Source organism: Elgaria multicarinata, chromosome 17 (assembly GCF_023053635.1).
Source record: "Elgaria multicarinata webbii isolate HBS135686 ecotype San Diego chromosome 17, rElgMul1.1.pri, whole genome shotgun sequence".
Classification (NCBI taxonomy): Eukaryota; Metazoa; Chordata; class Lepidosauria; order Squamata; family Anguidae; genus Elgaria; species Elgaria multicarinata.
In genome coordinates, this window is record NC_086187.1 from 22,401,766 (window position 1) to 22,427,777 (window position 26,012).

The 26,012-nt window shown below is 41.1% G+C and overlaps 1 protein-coding gene across 4 annotated transcripts in view; it reads left to right on the plus strand.

The window, feature by feature from the left end:
• Positions 1-8,307: 8,307 nt before the first annotated feature.
• The window catches only part of SMURF1 (SMAD specific E3 ubiquitin protein ligase 1), a 303,336-nt gene continuing 285,631 nt past the window's right edge, over positions 8,308-26,012 (plus strand). For 3 of the 4 annotated variants that reach the window (XR_010026254.1, XM_063143628.1, XM_063143629.1), the window contains exon 1: positions 8,309-8,457. Coding sequence is in view for 3 of the 4 variants with exons in the window: in XM_063143628.1 (XP_062999698.1) it covers positions 8,403-8,457 (55 nt within the window). In the remaining variant the exon portion in view is untranslated. Of the gene's footprint in view, positions 8,458-26,012 lie in introns of all 4 variants that reach the window. The other variant, XM_063143630.1, reaches the window with a different exon arrangement.

Genomic DNA, 26,012 nt, shown 5'->3' on the forward strand with positions numbered 1-26,012 from the left:
GCATTGTCTTATCAACTGACAGTTGGTCCAATGCACTTGTGATTTATGATAACATTTTTTTTAATTTTTAAAATTATTTTCGCCTGTTTGTCTTCACAGCAGCTCAGTTATTTAGTTCGCTGTTATTCCCATTTTATAGATGGGAACTGAAGCAGAGAGCTAGGCACTTGCTTCAGGTTGAAGAATGGGTCCATAAAAAGAGAGGAATTTGAACTAAGGTCCCTAAAGCAGAAGTTCAACCCTGGTTTGCCCTGCTTCTGTCGTGCAGCTTACATTCTCATTTTGAAAATTGAAATTAAAGTGTCTGGAGCCATCAGTACTGAAATGAATGCTTTCCAGCTTCATGGATCAGACCTTACCTCTTCTCTAACTGCACCTGAAGACTTTATTTACAGTCTGCTAACCAAGCGTGCATTAATCCTGCCCCCCTCTTGTAATCTGGAGCGTGTTCAGAGGAGGGCAACCAGGATGATCAGGGGTCTGGAAACAAAGCCCTATGAAGAGAGACTGAAAGAACTGGGCATGTTTAGCCTGGAGAAGAGAAGATTGAGGAGAGACATGATCGCACTCTTCAAATACTTAAAAGGTTGTCACACAGAGGAGGGCCAGGATCTCTTCTCGATCCTCCCAGAGTGCAGAACACGGAATAACGGGCTCAAGTTACAGGAAGCCAGATTCTGGCTGGACATCAGGAAATGCTTCCTGACTGTTAGAGCAGTACGACAATGGAACCAGTTACATAGGGAGGTGGTGGGCTCTCCCACACTAGAGGCATTCAAGAGGCAGCTGGACAACCCTCTGTCAGGGATGCTTTATGGTGGATTCCTGCATTGAGCAGGGGGTTGGACTCGATGGCCTTATAGGCCCCTTCCATTCTGTGATTCTATGATCTGCAGGCTCAGTAATGGTTATTAAAGCAGTTTCTCCATCTCCTCCTGATAGAATCATCTTCAATTGAATCTCAGCTGATCTAATGCTATGTTTAGTAAAGCCATCTCTTGGCAAGCAGATGTCTGAAACTTCTGCAGCTCAAACTGACAATATGGAAGATGAAAACAAAAGAGAACGCAAAAAGATTGTGTTGGGAAACAAGGAAGTGCGAGGACAGTTAGCTCTTCTAAACCAAATACTTTAGGATGTTGGCCACCTCATAATTCTCTGGGACCTTGGAGGCACTCTTCTCCATTTTTCCTAGCCCAGGAGAGATTCTGTGCAATCCTAGTCCAATGAAATCATATTTGAAATAGTTTTAGTCACTAGCCAATGTACTGACGTGTAGGTAAGATCAAGGGTACTCATCAGGCTTTCAGAAATGGTGACTTCTAGAGGTGTTTTTGAGTAGACACGGGCAGACATATTTTATTAATATATGATTTGGATGTGCTGAACTCAAATCTGAAGTCTGCCAAGCTGTATTTCAACCCCTGCACACCTTTTACAAACAATACCGCATGTTTTCATTGAATGAAAGACCAAAGTAGACTACAAAAAGAAACGTGACGTGGTGAGGGATGAAATTTGGGGAACAAAGAAGAGAATCCAAGATAAAGGCAAGACTTCGTACCTGTTCAACAGAGTAGACGGTGACATCGTCAATGGATAAGGGGAGTGCCTGGAGAGAGGAAGGCTTGGGAGGAAAAATTAGAGGAATATACAGAGTCTGAGACAAAGAAGTATCCAAGAAGTAGTAGATGCCACTGCCTACTTGTTCAGTGGCTCTCTGACTGTCAAGAAAGCCAGTAGCAACTGGGGACAATGGAAGTGAGAAGGTAGACTCATTGAGGGAGGGGCCCCATGGAGGGACCTCCCAAACCTGGAGCTGGAACTGTCCTTAATTCACAGGCGTGGAGGGGAAATGCTCCATGACATCGCTTAATACCACAACGAGTTTGCTCCTCGAAGCGTCAAGTAAGTTGTCGAATGCATCATACAACTGCAAACAATAAAATGCTCAACCAACTTCTGGTTCCTCCACCCATTTCAAAGTCATCTTAATCATGAGCGAGTGGAATATGGGAAGAGCTGCTAAGGTAAACAAAAGCTCACAATGGTGAAAACTGGAATTGCCAGGGATGAAGTGGCTTGGGTACCATTTTTGGTGGAAAGATGGGATATAAATTTAATGAAGGAATGGAACTTGGGACCTTCTGCATGTAATGTGTGTAATCAACCATTCAGTTACAGCCCCATCCAGTGTCTGCTTAACCTTGTGTTTGAGATATATATATATATATATATATATATATATATATATATATATATATTAATTTATATCTTAAAGCAGGTTTGGTTTTGCCAAATAGACAAGAACTGCAAATAAACAAAAAACCCAAAATCATTCAAAGCCTCTACATGGAGCCAGCCCCGTCAATTTAATCTAAATTCAACAGTTGATGATATGAACTGAAGTGCTCTCCGGAACAATGCATAATCCAACGGCACATCATTTTGATTCCAGCTTCCAGTTCGATAAATCAACCGGATTGGGGAACTAGGTCACTTCCTTGCCTGTAGAAAAATTGTAATGCTACGTGCTAGTGTTTACTACTTCTCTCTGGATATTCACAGCTTCAGCTGGCCTTTTTCCCCCAGTCGTGCATTGGCATGACCTCAAAGAATAGACGTGAAGGTCAGCCGGTATTTTGCCTGGTGCTTTTTATTTATCACTTTTGTAGCCCAAGGAGATCGGGGCAGTATATGGGTGGTGTATGTGTGCGTTGGTGCAGAAGAATTTCCCTAATTTTAGACCTTGTAACAAACCTGTGAGGTAGGTTTAGGTTGAAACGTAGTAGTTGGCCTAGAGTCCTCGGGAAAGCCTCCTGCTTGCAAAGGAATATAAACCCAGGTCTCTCACCCCAATCCAAGTCCAATGCTCTATTTGTACAGAGGCTTCTCAGTGGTGACACCCTGTTGTGGACTGCTTCTCTCTTGCCAGGCGAAGCCCTTTTTATTTCCCCAGGGCTTTTTAGTCCTTCAATTTTATTTTTAAATAAGTTATTGTGGTTGGGACGTTTTTACATCTTTACACTGCTGCTGGCTTTTATTCTGATTTTTGCTTTGTTATTCTAAATGAATTTTTCAAACTGAATGGTAACAAATCCAAATACACCACATGGGAGGCAATTTCTTTATAGTCTTTTTTTTTATCACTCAGGACTCCTATTTGGTGCAAGCAAGATTATCTGATAAAATTATCACTTATCATCCTAATGGATCACGTCATAGAGTTCCGTGTGTCTCAGGAGGTTGTGTATTCTTCTCAGTACTAGAAAATTCAATAAATGGGTACCATATTCCATAAAATGTGTCAATTTCTATTTGGCCTCTGTACCTGAAGATAGTGAGTTTCTTTATTAGGACAAAGTCCCAAATTCTCTGTTTCCAAATGCTAAGAGAAAGTTCATTTGCTGATTTCCAGTTAGCAGCTATGACCAACCTTTTCCCCAGAAAAAAGTCAGGAGCTCTTTATGTGTATCAAAGTCGAGATAGTAGATCCAATTTTTGTAGATAGTTATATCTTGTGTGAACTCATTGGTGAAAGCAAAGACCTGGGCCTAACCCCTTTGGTCCAGTGGGCAAATCCGTACCTCATCTTCAATGCATTTTCTTTCATGCTATGTGACACAGACTTCATGTTTTAAACTTTTAAAGTTTACAAAACAGGGCAGCCCGTTTACTAACAGGGACTGGCCGGCGAGATCACATTACGCCAGTCCTTTTACAACTTCAATGGCTGCCAGTCCAGGTCCAGGCCCGATTCAAAGTGCTGGTATTGACATTCAAAGCCCTAAACGGTTTGGGGCCAGGTTATTTGAAGGAACGCCTCCTCCCATATGTACCTGCCCGGACCTTAAGAACATCTACAGGGGTCCTTCTCTGTGAGCCCCTGCCATAGGAAGTGAGGCAGGTGGCTACTAGGAGGAGGGCTTTCTCCGCTGTGGCACCCCGGTTGTGGAATGAGACCCCCAGAGAGGTCCGCCTGGCGCCTACACTGTACTCCTTTCGTTGCCAGCTGAAGGCCTTTTTATTTTCTCAGTATTTTAACACTTAATTTTAACTTAAATTTAAATTTTACTATTCTAACTCTGTATTTTAATCTTTTGCTGTGTGGTTTTATCCTGGTGGTGCTTTTTATACTGTATTTTGTATTTGTGTTTTTAACCTGTTGATGGTTTTATTATGGTTTTAATTTTTGTGAACTGCCCAGAGAGCTTCTGCTATTGGGCGGTATAAAAAATGTAATAAATAAATAAATAAAATATTATGTTTTATCATGTTGTTTTTTCAGGGGGTTTACTTTCGTGAACCTCCCAGAGAATGTTGTAGAAATTAGTAAATAAATAAAAAATATGCGACATCGCATCTTTCTACCTACTCCTTGCAACACGCAATGTTTCTCATTCATCTTCACTGGAACCCGGAGAGATTAAGTCACTACTATTCCCATTTTACAGATAGTGAAATGTGGCTGAGAAAGACTGGTTTGTCCCTGGCCAAACACTTGTAGCATTTTTCCTATTACAGATCTTACTCCCATTGTGCTTTGTGCATAAGAAAGCCTTTAAGAAATGTTTCACACTGCTGCAAATGGTTTTTTAAAAATCTATTTTTGGCAAGTGTCTTACAATATCGTTTCTGAGTTCCTAGCACCGCACTGTCAGAGAGTGTACTTTGTTTCAAGATGTCCTTGCGATCAAAGCCATTGCAAGATTCAAAGGGGGATTGGACATTGGGTACGACATGAGTGTTGAGGGTGATGACAGTGAGCGTTAATATAAAAGACGAGTTCTGGAGCTGATACAGAAACATGTTTCAGAGCAGAAAAACCATCACTATTGTTGCATTACAGGTCAGGGGGGATTCCACACGTCGTACTGAGGGCGCTTCAATGAGCCCCCAAAGCGATCGTGTAGCTTGCCTGGAAGAGGAGACGAGGAAGAGGCGTCCTTGCCGCCGCCACCCACCCACCTACCTCCTCGCCGGCCGGGTCGGAGAGCTCGGAGGAAGAAGGCGGGGTGGAGAGCTTCGGCCGAGCTCTCCGACCAGGCCAGCGAGGAGGTAGGTGGGTGGTGGCAAGGACGCCTCTTCCTCGTCTCTTCGAACAGGCAAGCTACACGATTGCTTTGGGGGCGCACTGAAGCACCCTCAGTACGACGTGTGGAATCCCCCCAGGGCAGGTAGGGGATCTGCATTTGTCCATGTACAGCCTCACACTCTGTCAGGAAGCTTCAATATTTAAAGCTGAGAAATCCTTGCCCTTGGTAGACAGCAAGATACCGAGTATTGTTTGGTCATAGTTATTATTTGTTTTCAAATTTTTATACGCCAGTCTTCAACCCCAAGGGGTCCCCAGAGCCCCTAACAAATTAGAACGTTAAAAGAGCTAAGTAAAACCACAATACAATAAATGATTACAAAGCAGTAGGATGGCAGAATAGCAGACCTTTTAATGGTTTTATATTAGGAATTTTAACAATACAATCCTATACGTGTCTATTCAGAAGTAAGTCCTGCAGAGTTCAATGGGACTTACCTCCAGGTTGCACCGTGTCCTGCCGAGGGCTGGTTGGCCACTGTGAACAGAGTGCTGGACTAGATGGACCCTTGGTCTGATCCAGCAGGGCACTACTTATGTTATGTTCGTAGGTAAGTGTGCTTAGGGTTCCAGTCGTAGGGCACTGCTCATCCTACAGTTTTAGGTTGCAAACGTATAACCACTTAAGTGAGAGTAAGTTGCCCTCTCCTGATTGACTGTAATTTTTTTGCAAATGGCTCCCTAGTGGGGTGTGTGTGTGTATAAACTATAATTTTATTTTAAGGACTTTGAAGTTAAAATTTCTCCTAATGTGCAAGCATATGCTTACGTGTTGTTTTTGTTTTATGGTTTTAAAGGGGGAGAAGGCACATAAAAGCCACATACTGATAGTGGGGATTTTCTCTCTCTCTCCTTTTAAAACAGTTTCTATTGTGAATGAATACAGTCCTCTACAAGAAAGTCCAGCAAAACTTGTTTCTGGGTAGCTCCTCCTGAATAGACAGTACAAAAAAAAAAAGGGGGAGGGGAGATCACAAAAATGCTATTGCTCGGGCCTACGTGCTGAGCAGTTGTTGCAACTGAATGAACCCAAGTCTACAATGCCCTTGATTGGCAATGAGCGTTCCTTACAAGAGGACATTTGTGGCTTTCATTTGGCATGGAGCATCCTACTCTGGAGTAAAAGTCATTTGGCATGCAGCATCCTACTCTGAACAACCTTCCCCAACTCCTTGCCTTTCCAATGTGTGGATTACAACTCCCATCATTCCCAGGCAGCATGACGCCAGGTTGGGGAGGGCTAACAGCTTCACTCTAATTTTGCCAGCATAATTCGGTGGAATGGGGCCATTTTCTTTTATTTAAAAACATGTATTGATATGCCTGACCACCATTTGGCCAAATTTTGTTACTTTGGGTGTTCTCCTGCTCATTCCTCTCTCTCATAAGATTCCTTTCATCTAAGTTAGGGGTGTAGAATCCCAGGCACGGGGGACAAAACCGGCCACACGCTTTCCCCCTGATCATTGATCATTTCTCAGCTTTTCTAAAACCTTGGAATGCCTCTCCTACAATATGCTCCTAGGTTTTGTCTTTTTGGTTCCGCCCTTTCTTGCTTTAGCCCCACCCACTCCCGGAATGTGGCCCCTGAAATCTCCGAAATGGAATTCAGAACTTGTCTGAAAGACGTTCCTGCACCCCTATTCTAAGTGAATCTAAAGTTAATATTAGAGATCGGTTATACTCACAGGATACTAATGAAAATGTGAAAAACAGGTGGTGCTACCTTTATAAGGCTGAGCGATTTTTCTCTCATTACTTTAATACCTTGACTTTGCCTTCTTCATATTTATACGGGAGGCATGCAAATGCCCTCATATTTCGCTGCCTCTGCATACGTGAGGCTCCACAAAGAGGACGTTATTCATTATGTATTCTGTGACTTGTACGCAGATCCCTGGGAAAGATTTCTTGCACCTTTGTTGGGAGGAATGTCTGATAGCACTTTGGTGGAGCACATGTGTAAACGACTTGTAGATATAGATCCTTATGTAACCAACTGAGTAGCTTTATTCGCTTTGGCTGCTTGAAAAGATCAGAGCAAAGGTCCTAAAATGGTTGCTGACAGCTTTGTATGTGATGGATTCTTTCAATTGCTCAAGTTTTTGGTGGTGTTTTTTTTAAAAATCCTCATTTGATTATTGTCTCTTTTCTGGAAAAATTCTAAGACCCTATGTTTATACGAAATAAAATTGACTATTTAGCTGATAAAACAACCAACAGGTTAAAAACACAAACACAAAATACAGTATAAAAAGCACCACCAGGATAAAACCACGCAGCAAAAGATTAAAATACAGAGTTAGAACAGTAAAATTTAAATTTAAGTTAAAATTAAGTGTGAAAGTACTGAGAGAATTCAAAAAGGTCTTCAGCTGGCGACGCAAAGAGTACAGCGTAGGCGCCAGGCGGACCTCTCTGGGGAGCACATTCCACAGCCGGGGTGCCACAGTGGAGGAAGCCCTGCTCCTGCTTTCCTTCTGGATTATGATTTTATTAGAATGTAAGCCTATGCGGCAGGATTTTGCTATTTTATTGTTTTACTCTGTACAGCACCATGTACACTGATGGTGCTATATAAATAATAATAATAATAATAATAATAATAATAATTGGTCCTTCCTCTCTCCCTGCAAACCGTTGCAATGCCCTTTTCTTCCACTAGGGGCGCGCGGGAAAGCGTATGCCCGTCTCTCTCCCTCTTACAGCACTGTGAGAAGCGTGGCGCTTCGCTCCCTCCCCCCCACCTCAGCCAAGACCTCCCCAAGATGGCCGCTCGGTACTCGCTGTTACGTACGACGTGACGACGTGGCGGCGTCGACAGTCGCATCAGCGCCGCCCTCCTTCCCTCCCTCCCTCCCCACACCTTTGCCGTTCTCCTGACGCACGACGGGAAAAGGAGGCGCGAGCTCGGTTGAAGGGAAAAGAGAGAGGAGAGGAGGGAGGGAGGCTTCCGCGAGCGGCTCTGAGGCGGCGCGAGCTCGCGCAGTCGTCGTTCGCGTCCGGCGGGGCGCGCGGGCGGGCGGGCGTCGAGCTCCGTGAGGCGGCGACGCCTCCGCCGCCGCTGCTGCGTGAGGAGACCAAGAAAGAAAGAAAAGAAGGAGAGAAAGAGAGAGAAGGGAGGGAAAGGGAAGAAAAGGCCGACGAAGAAAGGAGAGGGGGGATCGGCGGCGGCGGGTCCCGGATGGGGGCGATCGTGGCCGGCGGCTGATTCCGCCTCCCCCTCCCCCCGGCCCCCCTCTCTCCTCAGCCCCGCGTCCTCCTTTCCCTGCCTTCTGTCCGTCCGTCCGTGTGTCTGAGGGGAGCGATGTCGAACGCAGGAACCCGGCGGACCGGCTCGAGTATCAAAATCCGCCTCACAGGTAAATTGAAAAGCAGGGGAGGGACGGAGGGGGAGAGAGAGAGAGAGGAAAGCGGCGCCCCGCAGCCGCCTTGGAAACGGCAACGGCGGGCGCCGCCACAGCCACAGCCACAGCCGCCCGGGCGCCATCCCGCCCCGCTGCGGGTCACGCAAGGTTCGAGCGAAGCCAGAGGGCGGCTGTGAGGAGAGCGGGGCGGGGAGCTGGGTGTAAAGGGGACGAGTTTCTCTCCCTCTCCCCCCCCCCCCATCCGTCGGAACAGCCACTTTACAAAAAAAACCAAACCCAGATATAGCGCCCCCCCCAAATATAGTGTGAAAAGCAGATAAGCCAAGAGGTTAAGGGTCTTTCTTCACCTCTTCTCCCCCCCAAATCTAATTTCCCCATGGGGGTGGGATAGGTTTGTCCTACCTACTACATTCATTATGTGATGCATTTATTTTATGTTAATGCACGGGGGGGGGGGGGGTTGCATTAGGTTAGGACTGTTCTCCCACCACTTATTCCCTGATAGAATTTGGGATAGGAAGGGGATATATGTTCCCTTTCTGCCTCAAACTCGTTTTGTGCCAAGATGGGGGGGAAAGGGGTGTCTAGTTGCGTCCGATCTAGAATGTTTGATTTTAAAATAGAGATATGACTAACTGAAATATTAGTGCGCAAATCATACTCTGGCAATATCCCTTGTGTCGTGACAAAACAATAGTTTATGTATAGCGCTTGATATTGGGATAGCTTTTCCTCTTGAGATTGGGGAGCCCCCCCCCGTCTCCTTCCCTTTTCCTATTAAGGATGGTGGCAACAACCATCCCCCCCCCCCCCATTTGAGGTAGGTTAGATGTTATATATCCCTTTTTGTGCTTCTCTTCTCTATCATCCTTAACTTTCTGTTGGTGAAAGGGAAAGGTGTGTGTGTTAATTCCCCACCCCCCAAAAAAGAGAGAAAAAATGAATTCTGATTCTTGCAGCAAAGTTTGCATATGCTGGGGTGTATGTATGTCTATCTTTCACTCCCTCCTAACCCACTAGACTTTGTTTATTTATTGCATTTAGGGGATACTTTAGGGGAAGGAAGGATTCTCTTCTTCCCACCTGCAGTTTATAAGAAATGTAGATTTCTTTCTGGTTCTCTTCGTAAATATGGGCCATTTTGATGGGTTTCCCTTAGGATTCCGTTTTGTGGGTTTATCTTCTCTTTTTAAAGGGCAGCCCCTATTTCAGAATGTTGTAGTAGCTTTGAATGGAATTGGAGTTCCCTATTTTGGAACACTGTTGCTTCTTAATGTCTGACAGAGTAAATTTGTACTCATTCACTGTGTGCAGACTCCAAAGTGTGTGTCTCTTTGAGAATTGCATTTCGCCAACCAGACTTTATGGGGCCTGAAGGGAAGGTTGGGTTTATTAAGGACTTGTTGGGATGGGTTTCTTGAGGAGTGTCAGTTGGAATCTTTGAGGTGATGCTTAATGTGGATTTACACATTGCAAGGGATTGTAGCTGTGGGTTTCTCCACTGAGGGCTGCTTCACACATTATGGGAGGCAAACATGTGTTTTGAAAAAGAGAGATGTGGTGAAGCTCAGCCCATAGCAGCTTCTTTGGCACATGCGTACATGTCTTGGGCTCTCACATCTGTGTAGGAAATGGTGTGATGAACACACATGTGTTTATTTAACCATATAGGGGTCTCCAGCCAGTTGGAGCTTTTTCATGTGTGGCTATTTTGAGAGCTGGCGTACCCAGGAAATCTCTGGTTCAAATATTACTTCAGCCATGAACTTGCTAGGTGGCCTTTGACAAAGCACTGTCTGTCAGGCATCCTGCCTCTGTCTTTCTGCATTATGAGGATAATAATATTGACCTACAGCACAAAATTCTTGCAGACATTACTGAGATAATGTATGTGAAACGATTTTATGTAAATTCTTATTAATAACTGCTGCATGTACACATGGCAGGGTGTGCATGGCTTGTACATTGCAGACTGTGTGCAGACTTCAGATATGTAATGTGTGAACTGGCCATTGGAATCCAGACAATGGTTAACTTCCTGTCTGTTCCCCCCCCCCCTTCCCCTTTCTGAATGGAACTTGGATTCCCCAAGGGAGTGTCTACTGATCCCATAAAAGATGACTGGCGAAGGCCTTGATAGATTGTTCCTGCGGGAAACTGCCTGTCTCTAAGCCGACATCCCAGTGATGCTTGCCAAATGCAGTTCAGAAAACAGTCTGTCCCTTTATTATTGGGTGTGTATGTTGCTCAGTAGTGAATTTACTTCTTAGAAAATTAATGTTCCCATTTACCAGTGTACATGTTGAGCACCTGGTAATGATTAATCGTATTTTTTCTGCCTGTTTTGCTTTCTGTGAGCTGCAAATTAACTGTTGCAATGGAGGTATTGACTGTAGAAATAAACTTGATGTGCTTTCTTCAGGTGTTGTCACTATTGGCTTTCTTGTGATTTCTTTCTTCTTTATCTTTATTAATCTAATAATCTCACAATTTTTTAGCTCTACATCGATCTTGATTTTTTTTCTTTGGGTTTATTATGTTTTAAACGAAGTGTATATACTATGTTTTATTATGTTACTATATTTTATGGTTTTAAGTTTTGTTTTGTGAATCACTCAGAGAGGTCTTGCTAATGAGTACCATAGAGATCTAATAAATAAATAAATCCCTTTTAAAAAATGAAAGCATATTCCAAATGCAATTGCATGCTCTGAAGAGAAGGAGAAATGAAACACTTACAAAATGCATATCAGTCTTTTTCTCCTTTTGCTTTCTTCTATTTCTGTTATGCTGTTGGATGTTTTTTGTCTGTTGAAAGTTCTCTTGCATTTCAATATCTAGGTGTAGCGGCAAACATTTAGGGCGCAGTCCTATCTTTGTTTAGACAGAAAAAAGTCCCACAACTCCCTGCATTTCCCAGCCAGCATAGCTGGGAAATGTTGGGAGTTGTAAGACTTTTTTTCTGTTTAAAGAGGCATAGGATTGCACCTTTATTTATTTATTTATTGTATTTCTGTACCATCTCTCTGAAGCCAACCAAGACCGTTTACAAAAAGTTTAAAGGATAAAAAACATAATCCAGTAAAAACATAGCAAAACATTAAAAACAGCTTTTAAAACCATAACTTAAAAAGCCAAGTTAAATAAGTATGCCTTGACCCCCTTCTTGAATGCAGAGAGTGGGAATTGGTCATAACTCCAAAGGACATGCATTCCAGAGTTGGAGAGCAACTCAAGAGGAAGCTCTTTTTCCTGTGCCTAACAGACAGGCCTCTGCAAGTGAGGGTGTCTTCAAAAGGCACATTCACAGACAACTGTGCTTGGCTTGAGTGCATTCTAATATTTAAAAACCTTCAATTTAAGACACGGGTGGGCAACTTGTACTGCATTTCCTTGTCAGCGACTGTGTCCCTCTATGCCTCACTCACATACAAAAACTACCCCCTCACATACACATCCATTTACTCCTCCCCCTCGCACATAGTCACTTCCCCCCCCCCACTCATTTACACACAGGCAGACCTCACTCACAGTTTTAACCCTTCCCTTTCCTCTGCCAACACTGAAAAAACCCAGAAAAGCTCTAGGAATGGGTTGTATAGCTCCTGCCGTAGAAGCCTCATCCTTGGAGCATCTTAGGAAGCAGGCAGGAATTTTCAAGCACTGCTTCCTAGAATCCTCTAGGAATGTGACTTCTATGGCAGGAACTATAGAGCCCATTCCTAGAGTGTTGTTCGTTTCCCTTTTTTGGTGGCGAGAGATGCTACGGGTCTTGGGGGCTGCCAGCAGAGCTTGTGGGGGCTGCACTTCTTGCCACAGACTAACGGCCACAGTGCTAAACAGTAATCTTCCCCCACCCCAGCACTACCTTCTGGTCATTACCTGACAGGACAAGAACCACTGCAATACAGTGCTCTCAAGGCCCCGTCCCACCAGGTGTTCTAGAAGGATTCCATGGCTAATAGTGCAAAAAGTGACTGAGCGTTCTGAAAGAATTCATAGGGCTGTACTCCCCCCCCCCCCATCCATGGGTCATCCACCGAGGTGACAGTCCTGTACCCCAGCCAAAGACCCAACTGAAATGGGTCCAGATAATCAGCATCATTCAAATGTATATGGAGTCATGAGGCCATCGCCTTCGTGATCATCTTGGCTAAGAATGGAATATTTGAGACTGGCCTATAATTTTGCACATCTGTTAGGCTAAGAGAGGATTTCTTTAAGAAAGGACTTATTACTGCCCCCTTCACGCAAAAAGGAATCACTTTCCTTAGCCATGTGGCTAGTCCTACTCTGGCTGATTTAATTAGTCAAGGCTGACAAGGGTTCACACCATTATCTGAGAAATCATAACAGCAGCCTTACAAGATAGCTCAGTGCTATTATCCTCATATTGTAAATTAGCCTTCTCCAACCTGGTGCCCTTCAGATGTTCTGGATTTCAACTCCCATCAGCCTCAGCCAGCATGACCACTGGTCATGAATGCTGGGAGTTATAGTACAAAATATCTAGAGGGCATCAGGTTGGGGAAGGCTGTTGTAGATGGACAGGCTAAGGTTGAGAAGTAGCTTTTGTTAAGGCAGAGGTTGAGTAGTTAGTTCATTTCTGAGACATTTAAACTGGACATTTCAACTTAAACATTATACTATGCCACTAAACTAATATTGGAAAATAATATTTGTTTGCACCCTAGATGCAATTTGGTAATAATATTTTGTTTGTGCCCATAGCCTGTACCACTCGCCATGCACACTGTTAGCTCTATATAAATAATACCACACTTGGAAAGTAGTCCCATTAACTTCCTCAAAACATATCTTCAAGAACCATTCTTTTTATAGCTTTAATTATGTTTTCATCTTGTATATCTAAGAGGATTTTCTGCCATTATTCTCTTATGTTGACAGCATTATGAATTATTGATTTAAGTCCCACACCAGGTTCTGAAAGGTAACAGGTGTATTTTCAAGAAATTGTTAATGATATTTCAGGTTATAATTTATTATACATATCAAACATGTTTTTTCTCAATGCAGAATTATCCTGAATGATAAGATTGCAGGAATAGTCTCAACAGCACCATCTTATGCTAGTTTTCTCTGAAATAACTCCTGTGTTCAGTGGGGCTTACTTTCTAGTAAGTGTGTTTAGCATCACAGTCTTAAGTCGGATCTGACTTTCCATTATAAAAAACAAGTTATGTATTAAAAGAATACAGCTGAGGTTATTCTTTTTAAAAAAGAAGAAAATGTACATACATATTGGGTACTATGCAGAGTTACATAATCAAAAAGAGGTCTTGCCATAAGTAACGGTCTAAGTGAGAAGGAACCACAGAGAGTAGGAGTGAGTTATTGAGTATTTACATGTACTTAAGCTTTGTTTTGGTTTGTGATATCACTCATATGAATATATGAAGCTGCCATACTGAATTAGACCACTGGTCTGTGTAGCCCAGTACTATGTATTGTGATTAGCAGTGGCTCGCCATGGGAGTCTTTCCCAATCCTCTCTCTGAGATCCTGAAGTTGGAGAGCCAGGGATTGAACCTGGGATCTTCCACATGCAAAATATGTTATCTCTCTGAGCAGCGCCCCCTCCTAATTCCACATGGGGTCCCAATTAATAACATGTATGTAAATAAAGCTAGAGCTAAGTTGAGGCCTGGATGTATTTCTAAAGAATTTTCCTGTTGCAGTTAATTAATAATTCTTAAGCTATTTAGCATTGCATTTCTAACTCAGAGCCAAGATTATTATTATTATTATTATTATTATTATTATTATTATTATTATTATTTCTTACCCACCTCTCCCTTTGGATCGAGGTGGGGAACAACATTAGAACAGGAATCAATACATCTTAAAAATTCATGATTTAACATTGATCTGGATAGGCCTGCCGGAAAAGGCTAGTCTTTAAAGCTGCCTTAAAATCACTCAGAAAGTTAATTTTACGAATCTCCTCTGGCAGGCCATTCCACAATCTGGGGGCGACAGAAGAAAAAGTCCTCTGGGAAACTGATGTCAGCCTAGTTTTAGCTAGATGACTCTTATTTGGTGAGATCTAGAATATTCTGGCCAGACCATCAGGAAAAACTTCCTGACTGTTAGAGCAGTACGACAATGGAACCAATTACGTAGGGAGGTCATTGGCTCTCCCACACTAGAGGCCTTCAAGAGGCAGCTGGACAACCATCTGTCAGGTATGCTTTAAGGTGGATTCCTGCATTGAGCAGAGGGTTGGACTCAATGGCCTTATAGGACCCTTCCAACTCTACTATTCTATGATTCTATGATAGTTTCAGATTCATAAACAGCTGTCTTCAAAGTGATTGGTTTCATTTTTTTAATGCAAGCAGTCATGTACAGATATTTGTATCTTTGCTTTCAATGGCATTCTTCTCTTCATAATTATGTACATGTCATTGGAGAAGTTGCAGTTAATAGAAATATGTGGCTTATTTAAGCACTTCTTTACTTTGGGCTCCCCCTGATTATGTGTTATTGGGCTGGGTTGTAGCTACGATTGTGTGTAGTAGGTTTTTTTCTTTTCTTATGCTGGTATTTGTTGTTCTTTAGAATGTTTGCTGGTTTTATTATTGCATCAGTTTTTATTATGTGAATGTTAGTATTGAATGCCGCCTTGGGAGAGCTTGTGAACTGGAAGGTGGCCAAGAAATATTTTAAATGAATAAATAAAGTGAACATATCTTTTGTTCTTTCCTTTGCAAATTTCTAATAGCTTTTGATATCCATAGTAGACAAGAATACTGCAGAATTTTGAGATAGGACCCTATTAAAGCAAAGTGTTGAATAGTGTGTAGCCCCTGTGACTAATTTTGTTATGCTGCGGTGATGAACCATCTGGGCATGCATTAAACTCAGTCAACGTGCAACTATCTTTTTTATATTTAAGATATTGGGATTGAAGGATCACTTTGCAAATTAAAGGGGATCTCCCCACTGTCTCAAAGTAATTTGTGTTCTTATGCATGCCAAGAAATAGTTGGCTTAAATCTCAAGTTTTTCTACATATTTTCCCTTTCAGTGGATAAGATTCAGAAATAATAGAATAAACTTGTAGATATTTATATAAATAATGCATATTGTGTGGGTGAAAGTATAGAGTAGTTAAGGAAATGCCCCAAGTAAGCAATTGGAAAGGCAGAATAAAAATAACTTAATTGGAGGTAATGGAGATTCATGCAGTGATTGCTCAAATCTTGAATTTGGAGGTAGACATTTTAAAGTTACCCTGCCTTCCAGGACCCTTTCCTTACCTGTCACCTGTTCTGTAAATGTGTGTTTACTCATATCAGTGAGAGTAAGACGACCTTGGCAGGAGTGGATTACTTCCCATGTTCCAGCACTTAGGTGCCCTTGACCTACTCTTTGAGAACTGAGAAATTAATGACTTCATAGTTCACAACAAATTTGGATCAGAAAAGGACAGGTATTAAAGTAACTCAAACGGGTTGTAATATTTTAAAATCTGTTCTAACAGAAATTTTCAAATTTTGAACCATCCGTGAAGGAAAAGGCACATTAATCTTAGATGAGGATCAAATGTTTCATGTTGTTGTTTTTAAAAAAGAACTCATCTTATATGATGAGTTTAGTTAGCAACAAAATTGTGGTGTTGTAAGCTGATATTGAGAGAAATGTAATCTACATAGTTTAGACATATTTAAGACATTTGTAAATTATTCAGACAAAGAACTGAACTCCTTCCAAGCAAGTTTAAACCCTACAGGAAATGTCTGACTGCTTCTTCAAAGTAAAATAGCTTTTGGGTTCTTCATAGACAACTTGTAAAAAAGAGATGTAAGAGGTTGTGATCAGTGTACTGGCATCTCTTACTTAATTTTCATGATGAGTGCAACATTGACTGATGTGGCAAAGTTAACTGGCTGATCAATGACACTGATATTGACTGACCCAGACAATTTTGTGTGTCATTTTAAAGAATCGTGAATGGCAACAATAGGCTCTTCATCTTGTCGAAACGTGTCATGCATGATATGTTTTCTGGCCTTCTTGTTAAAACTCTGGGTTTACAGTCAATTGTGTTGTTTTGCTAGAACTGAAAAACATCATTGATCATGGGTTATTTAAGGGTTGATTAACCCTCAAAAAAACGCTACCACTCAGGTTCAGACGGCACAACAAACTATGGCAACCCCCCACGGAGGGTTAAATATTCAAGATGGATGCCAGCACACACTACAACTCACTGTGACTTATATAAGTTACGTCGGGCTGGGGTGAGTCTGCGAACCCAGTCTTTGATTTCTTCAGCAAATTATTTTCTGTATTTGAGCTGTACAATGAAAAAAAATACTTTTGCTTAATCCTGCAGAAATAAATTCCTTTAGGTGGCTTACTGACTGATCTATTGAGGAGTGAGCACAGTTTTATACTACCTTACTGATTTCTCTATTGGAATTCTAGACAAAATACTACTACTAATAAGAATAACAACAACAACAACAACAACAATTAGGATAGTGTTCTCCTTAGAAACCAGTTACCTTTTTGGAAACGTTGCTTTCCTTCTGGAAGTAGGAAAATGTGGAAGCATACTACTTTTGTATTTGAAACTATTCAAAAACAAATATTCCTAAATTTATGGAAAACTTAGCTGACTGTGATTCTGTACACACTCTCCTAGGAGTAAGTCTCAGGGAGGTCACTTGGGCTTACTTTTGAGTAGACATGTATAGAACTGCTCTATTAATTTAGCAAATATGTTTTTTTCAAAAGAATTTGTTGTAGCGACTTGATAACTTCTGAATAACGAGACACTTCATAGTGAGGTGTAGAAACAAGGGGAAAGTAAATTTCATATGTAAAACTAATGAATAAATGGCAGAATAATTTGGTGTTAACCTCTTTCAGCAACACTTAATCCTGTTAAAGGCCATAGCTCACATTGGCTTGTGTCAAGGGCAAAGCAAGTGCAGCGGACACAAATCCCTCAGGCCAACCAATTCACAGCTAACTGTGAGTTAGAACGAAATCTCTCAGGGTTTGGAAGATACTGGTTGAGATCCAAAGAACTATAGAACTAGTTCATGTGCCCATGTATTTATTTGGGGCTTGTGTTCCTCTTCCCCATGTCACATAGCAACCTGATTTTGAAAGTAGTAGGGCCTTCAAAAGCAGATTGTGATATAGCATGGGAGTTTACTGCTGTTCTAAGGGGGAAATGGCAAAAATCCCATTGAGTATGTTTAAAGTACCTCTTTGGATCCTAGCCATTTGCTAATGCAGATAAATACAATTTAAGCATTTATTTGGCACGTCTGTGCATCTGTTTGTGGAAAAAACAATCCATTATTGTTCAAGAAACTGAAATAATACACAAAGGGTGTGGTGGTGCATACTTCCAGCTGTGTTCACCTCTGTTGCAGCTGAAAGGAATTCTCTCTGGATCAGGCGTGCCTGTAGCATCTTGTGTCACGAACTAGAAATATTTTTTGCTGGCTGTTGTCGGGTGGTTCAGATGAAGATCTTGTAACATTAAAACTGAATGCTTATGTAATTTGATGTGATGATCTCCTGCTATTCACAATGTTAAATTTGCTACAAAATGCAAGTTGGGTATATTCTAATTTACCTGAAACTACTTTCTCATAGAAACTGATGTGTGAATTTTCAGGACTGCTTTCATTGCTAGTGTGTTACTCATGTATTGCCTGTTATTCTGTCGAAGTCCATACGAAAAGGACTAAGGCTGTTTTTAAGCTACATAGAAGAGTACTGATGTTCTTGTAGTAAGCACCCTGTATGAAATTGTTATGGGGAGATTTATCTAGTATATAGTACGTCATATGTTGAGAAATATAGGCACCCATGTTCACTAGAAAAAGTCCAAACAGGACCAGTATAATATCGCCTTTGAAACCAATTAAACATTCTAAAACTAATGACCTAACTTTTGTTGAAAATACAAAACTCAGCAGTTATTGAGTGTGCCTCTAACACTAACTCACCCTTGTGTTTAAGTACTACCCTGATAACCATAGGTGATCAAGAATTGCATGAAGGCCAGTGCATGAAATTCTATGATCTGTGCACAGTATAGAAATGTAGCTTGAGTTCCCTCCTCTGCAAGCCCTCAGCAGGCTGGTAAACATTTTTGCAGGTAATAAACTTTTGTGGGCTTCATTTACAAGGCTGCACTAACTCATGGATCCTTTGGAAATTCAGTTACATAATCCTCCTTCATTTTATCTTCACAACAACCGCCCTGTGAGGTAGCTTGGGCTGAGAGTCTTTGACAGTCCCAAAGTCACCCAGTGAGCTTTCATGGCTGAGTGCAACCCGGATCTCCTGACTTCCAGTCTAAAACTCTAGCCATTACACTATACTGGCTCTTATTGTGTATTGAACTAAGATTATATGTTGAGATCTAAACTGTTCGGGAAAGATGGAGTCCTGTAGGTTCTCTGAATGAGCAGAGGCTAGAAGTCATTGTGCCAAAGTAATGTTTGGTGATGCTCACAAAATACTCATCCTTTCAAGGGGGCATAATAATATCCTTGGTTTAGAACAACCTGTAACTGACGTAATAGGGAAATTTATGCAGCATCCTCATTTTCATGATAATTTAATTTTCAATCTACATGTTACTGCATAAGTGTATATGTTTTATTTTAGGCAGGAAGATGCATATGTGTATGACCCAAGTCTGATTCATGACAGGGGTGCAGAACAGTCTTGGATGTGCATCTATGGCAGTCTAACTTAAATGAATTTTCTTGCCTGGTCTTTTCAGTAGTTGGCAATTTTTTGCATAACCTGATACAGTGGCTCCATTTGGGTGAACATATATTGACTTGCAAAGCTGAGAGATGAACACATAGCCCCTTCGCACAAGCCATAATTAAACTAGAAAGTCTCTAACCATTGTTTCCCATCTGGAAATGATGATTACCAGGGTCCTAAGCCATGGTTTGAAGTTGGTTTAAGATCCTAGTTTGTTCCAAAGATCTTGACTATAATTTTCCAGTTCAGATGAACTGGGAAACTATGGTTAATTATAGATTTCCTGGTTTGCTTGCACCATGAAGGGGCTGAGTGGATGTGCAAAATTTCTTGTTCATATATCATCTTATTAAGCTGGGTACAAGTGGGTGAACCAGGCAAATGAAATCACATGTGTAATCCCTATGCAAATACCCATGCTGCTTTTTCCACATGTGGCCAAATGCTACACATAGCACTTATTCTCCCTGCCTGGCAATTATGGTCTCACTTTCACTATATCTGCAGTAGTCAGGCACTTAAAATTACACCCTTTCCAATGATCTTATCACCTATGCTTAATGACTCCAGCCTCAAGTTTAAGGCTCAACTACTTAATTGAGAAATTAAGGCTGTAACCCTAAACATATTTACCAGAGTCAGTCTAATGATATCTATGTGTGTCTTCCTCAGTAGTCCCTTGCAACAAGTGATAGTTTTTATCTGTACCTTCTCTTGTTAGGTTTTGCTAACAGCATATCTTGCCTTTCAGTCTGGCTTTTGTTGAAGTTTTGTAGCCAACAAAATATTCCTCTTCTAGTTTCTCTTGTCAAGCCATTGTGTTTTATATTCTTCAGTGGAAATTAAAAATCTAAAGAATTCTCCTCAACTAAATTTATAAAAGCTCACTAGGGAAACTATGAAATGTGCCAAATAGTCTGCAATCCAAAGCATTTCCTGTGCAGAATTCTGATCAAGTTAGAACATTTTACTTCCAAACTGAACCAGAGTTATTCCCAGATGGTTAGTTAGTAGAAAGGAGAGATGATGGATTAAAAGGAGTTGCTGAGAAAACAACAGCTTGGTTTTTATCATCTTGCAGTGTTAAGTATTAAAATGTAGAGTAAAACGTGAGACTAGACTAGATGGATGAGAATTAATTTGAAAGTGCTCAAATGACTATTGCAAACATGAGTGATCTTTAAGAATTTATACAAATGTATGGATCTGCTATCTGGGACTGCTCTGGCAAACACCCCCCCCCCACACACACACCAAAGCTAGTTGTCAGTATTTGTATGACAATTATGACAGCCATTTGCTGGAAGTGTGTGTCAACTAGTCCCTTGTTTGTATATGAATGAAAGCAGTGGTAAAATGAGTTATGGGCTGAGCCTGTAGCCCTGGGTCTTAATCAATTTCTTCTTACCAAGTTTATTTAAAATAATGGCTATTTCAGGTGTATGCTGAATAGAGACAAAGGTTTTCTCCTCACGCTACATGTGTTGTTTTGCTTATTAGTGTTAAGGATGTATGTGTTATTATCACCCAGCAATTTTGTGTGAATGGCCACTGTTAATAGGATAACTATCACTGCATGCACTTTTTGCATTTCATTTTATCTCCCTTTTTATAATCCTCTCCCCACCCTGCCCATCAGCTTTTAATTATTGCCTTTATTCCAGGTAGGCAAAAATGTCACAGTCCCTTTAATATACATGTGAGGCCTTACATAAGGAGCTATTTTCAAATAACTCTTAACTAGTTAATACTTAAAATATGAGAAAAATGGAAAACTGACCTCTAAGTTTAGCTTTCTAGGTTTAGCTAAGTTTAAACTATAACAAAACATAAAATATATTTTGAATATCCCTGTCTACTTCGTAGGTTGTCTGCAAGATTTGTAACATCTGTTAACACAATTCAGACAATTGTACATCTTTCTCTCTCCTACTGAGATGATTCTTCTACAGCCTTTCCAGGTTTCTTTCCAGGATGTACCTTAATAGCCTTAAATGGCCTTTTACAGTCCTCTCAGTGAGCAGAATGACAACTTGCAGCTTATGCTTGCATTCCAAGGCCAGGGAATTGTTGTGACTCACAAGGTATGAGCTGAGAGCAAGCATTAAATATTTTAACATTTCAGGATGATATAAGATAAAGCTTGGGCTTCTTTCAGTGCTCTTCAGTTATGCCTGAGTGCCCTAAACCTGAAAATTGGTTGCGAGCAAGAAGAACAGGCATTAAAGTTGTGTAGATAGTCCAGGTCAAACCAGTTAACTGAGTACTGGCAGACTGCAGACACTTGGACTTTCCTGGTAGATAATTAAATGTTGTTATAGACAAAAATCTTTGTCACCGTGGTTGTTCTGAACACAGTTTGTTTCTGGCACTTCTAAAATAGCTCAGATGGGATTTTTTAATATTAACGTTTGTTTTGTTAGCCCTGTTAGCAGTGAAAGCCTGTGCAAACAAAGTATTGATTCAAATTTGAAGTCATTAACTTGGCTGTTGAAATAATGCTGTCATATTTGAGGAACAAAAGTGCATCACATAGGCTGATACAGCTTTAGTTAGAATAAAAGCCCTCTTTCATAATAGCATGTATTGTAAACTTGGCTACCTTATGTTCCATGCAGTTGGTTTTTTCTAAAATTCAGAATTCTCTTTTGGATGTATCTTTTCCTTATTTTAGGTATAAAGTAACCGAATATATGAAAAAGATAGACTTGATAAAGAAATATTGTTTAAGGATGGTAAAGGACTCTCTTATTTGCTGGACTTTGAACTGTCAGGGATTCTCCATTTTTCCAGGTTGCACTGTTAAGTCAGTGAAAGTATTAACAGATCCACTGGCCACCTACTGACTTGAAATGCTTGGCAGTCATTCTCCAACTCTCTCCTTGAGTAACTTGTTCACACATTTTGACTTCCTGCTGAACTCTTAACTGGAAAAAACAACAACACACCCGTTGTGCTGTATCTAAGTGGAACAATGGTCAGGAGCAGTTTAGCAGAACACCTTGGAAGGTGTTTTCTTCACAATGGATGCTACATATGCAAAATTCCTTGAATTTCTGTATCACAAATTAGTATGTGCTGTGCTAGAGTAGACTGATCCAAATCTGTTTATTCAGGCAGTAATGTGTTCTGTATGTGCCTTGCAAACAGCAGTGTGTTCCTAAGTCACATTCCTACTAGACCCCTCCAGGTCTGCCATGTCAGTGTAAACATTTGAATTTCAGTGTAGATATCTAGATGATTGTAACTAGTGCACTTCAGTGGAAAGAACACTTGCATGAGTAGCATGTGACCTGCCTCAATGTGGAGCAAATGTGTACATAGTTTTTGTAATCACATTTTGACTAGTACAATAACTGGACAGATATTTCATATGAAAAGCATTTTTAGAGTAGATTGGAATGTGTTGTCTTTGAGCAGCTAATTGCCATCTCTAAAATGTTGTTCGTTTTTGGTTTTGGTTTTTTTAAAAAAGAAAACTCTCATGATTAGGATTCAAAAGTATAAAGATGCTTTTTCCCAATCAGAATGGCAGCTGTAATTACCTTGTTTTATAGACTTTAGTGGAATAATAAAGACATTAGGACAGTGTTTCTTAAAAGTTTTTGACCAGGGTGGTGGGGGAAGAGAGTGTTTTTTTAACTACTTTTGGTGTTGGTGGAGAAGCCACCCCAACACCAGTCACCTGTTCCACAAGTTAATGTGCTGATTTCCTTGCACAGAATTGGGTGCATACAGTGAGCTTCTGTAGATGAGGGGCTGTGGATAAGGTTAGTAGTCCCATGTTGGCATTTAGAAGAGGAATAGCATGAGATCTATCCTACACACACACACACACAAAGAGAGATTCTTTATGGGAAAGGAATTACATAGTTACAAGGCAGACTCCAAGTATGCTTTTATGTGTTATCTTTCAAATATGGATAGTGTAGTCAAGAGTTCTGAGAACTGCTTCTTCACTGTGTAGTTTTAAGATCCGAACCAGTACCTTTAATTGCATTCAGGTGTGTTGTAAACTGGTGCAGATTTCTGCCTGTGTTCCCAGCTCCTTGTGGGAAGTAATGTACCAGATTCTGCACCAGCTGTAGTCCCTGAATAGAGTTTAAGTCCTCTCTACAGAGTTTGTAAATGCTGGAACAATGGTTGGTATGCTCAAATCTGAAACTCATGGTCTTCTCATGAGGTGATGGAAAAGAAGTCATATAACTTGCTGCTTACTTGGATAGGTACTTTCCCTCCCCTCCCAACCCCCGTTGGTAGGCAACTTGTGAGCGATTGCAACATCAAAGTGGTGCTATCACAGCCAAGAACAATGTTGCCCTGACTCTTAAAAGGCTGCAAGAGAAGATAGTGGAAGGGAACTGCAATTTCACAGTCTGTTCTAGTCTCTTAGCCATAGTTATAGTATGGGCAGTATTATGTTTGCACTGGCCGTTTTGAGGGAGGAGAAGCTGCAGTCCTAGAGCAAGGTATTTCTAGCCACTGTCAAATCCTAACATTACCAGTCACAGAAAAGAGCCCAAGCCAAGAGTATCTCTAGGATTGTAAACCCTGGTGACCGAGGGAGTCTTGACCTGATCATTTGCAGGTGTTCCCACTCCATGGTAGGTTACAGGACCCACCAAGAATGAATACCTGGGTCTTTAATTCAGTATCTCTCCTCCAGTCATAGCTCTGGAGGCTGAATAAAAATGAACATCTTGGGACCAGGAGAGGTAGAGTACTGTTACATGTTTAGCATTTGCACAATGTCTCCCATTAGCTTTGTGTACACACTGCACTGGAGGGTGTGGAAGATAAATTCCTGTATGACTTCGGTGCAGCAGTTACTGAGAAAATAACCAATAATCCTTCTCACCATATAATGGGACCAGTTTACCAGGAATTAGAACAACTTGAGCATTCTGCAAGTGCCTACCAAATCTTGCTCCAAGTCTTCATAGTTAACAATGATGCTGGCTGGGAATGATGGGAGTTGCAGTCCAAACACATCTGAGGAAAGCTGGTCAACAGTATCCGAGGTTTCTGAAATGTATAACTTGGTTAACAAAACACAGCTCTTGTTGATCTTTCTGGGCCACAAGCATAGTAATAGTCCCATGCCCTAATTGGAAAATAACACAGTTGCTGTTCCTGGAATCTTATGTTGGGTGTATCTGAAATTGTGGCATTCCCGAAAAAGGGGGAAATTGAAAGAGCTGCTGGTAGCTGACTAATCAGTATTTATGTTTACATCTTGGAATGCTTTGTCACTCCAGTTCTATTGAGCTAGTAGAAAATTAAGTGTTCTACTAATTGTTAGTAAAAAATGCTTGTTTCAGGTCTAACGTGCTGACCCAAGTTAGTGATGTGTTAATAACGTAGAATTAAGGCTTGTGAAGCAATCAGATTTCAACTCCAACCCAGATTTTATCTATGACCTTGGGCAACGCATGCCGATCCTTAATTTCATTGGTCCATATGGATGCTTGTACAGCACTGCACTGAATTACAGCTTTCAGTGAGCTGGAAGCGTTAAACATGCAAAATATTTTTGGCAGGTGAATTTCAGCTTGGAATCTGAGTTATGCCTGCTAGTGGGAGGAAGAACACGGTTCTCATACATGGAGATTTTTTTTTGTTAAAATTATGCAAGCAGTAAGCATTTAATGCAGCTTGGTTTTTGGTTTTTTTAAAAAAGTTCCATGGATCTTTCCTCAGTCTGACATGGTTTATTGAAAAACAAAAGGATTGCTCCCAGGCAATTGAAGAAAGTGAATAATTAACAAGGAAGTCTTCAGCTGCATGTGAAATAGAGGTTCGATGGGGATTTGCCTTTCTCCTCTCAGTAACACACTGAGGAAGCCCAGGAGAAGAATAGTTTACAGGTCTGCATTCAGTTTAGGTTTCTGGTGTATTTCTTTGCTGCCTTAACTTTATTACCCTTGAAGTTATTTGTTCAGAAAACTGACACACATTACTAAATAAAAATGTCTAATGCATAACTAACTCGACCATAACCTTTGTTTTGTTTTGAGATCTCGCAATAAAAAACAGAATAGGCAATGTGCTCAGACATAGTTAATGGACAAAGATCAAACATCAATGGTGCAAGGGACAGGACTAGGGGAGGGGAATTGGTACCTGATCACCTAAGCATCGAAACCTGGTGCTAATGCCAAAAAATGCTGCCTGTTTATTTTCCTATCTATGCTAAGGTTTGTTGCTTAAAAGGTTTTTTTGGCTCTTAGGAATTTGAAAGTGCCATTATTCCAGCTCCACCCAAGTAAAATGTGTACACTTTCTTACTATGAGGCAAGGTCTTCCAGTTGCTGTGATGGACTGTATGTCATGGGAAGATGTTATGTTATGATCTTCCCATTCTTATGGGAATGGGGATAAGAAGAATTCTTCTACTAGCATGTGGGAGAAATTGAAGTAATAGTATTTTCCCGGTATATCAGGTTTAGAAACAGGAAGCTGCAGATACAATTCTCACCCACCCCGGCTTGCTCTCTCTGCATTTGTTCTCGTTCTCTCTCTCTCTCTCTCTCTCTCTCTCTCACTCACACACACACACAAGTGTCTCATGGTGTTACTTCTATTGGGCTGCAGCCCTGTACACACTTACCAGACAGTAAGGCCTGTTGAATTCAGTGGCTCTTAGACATGCATGACATTGTGCTGTTAGTATATTATGAGCCCAGAGTGAGATTTTGTTTGTTTGTAAATCTTGCTAAGTTCTAGCTTAACTGCAGTGGAAATGGAGCAGAACTTGAATGTTGCTTGAAGCTTGT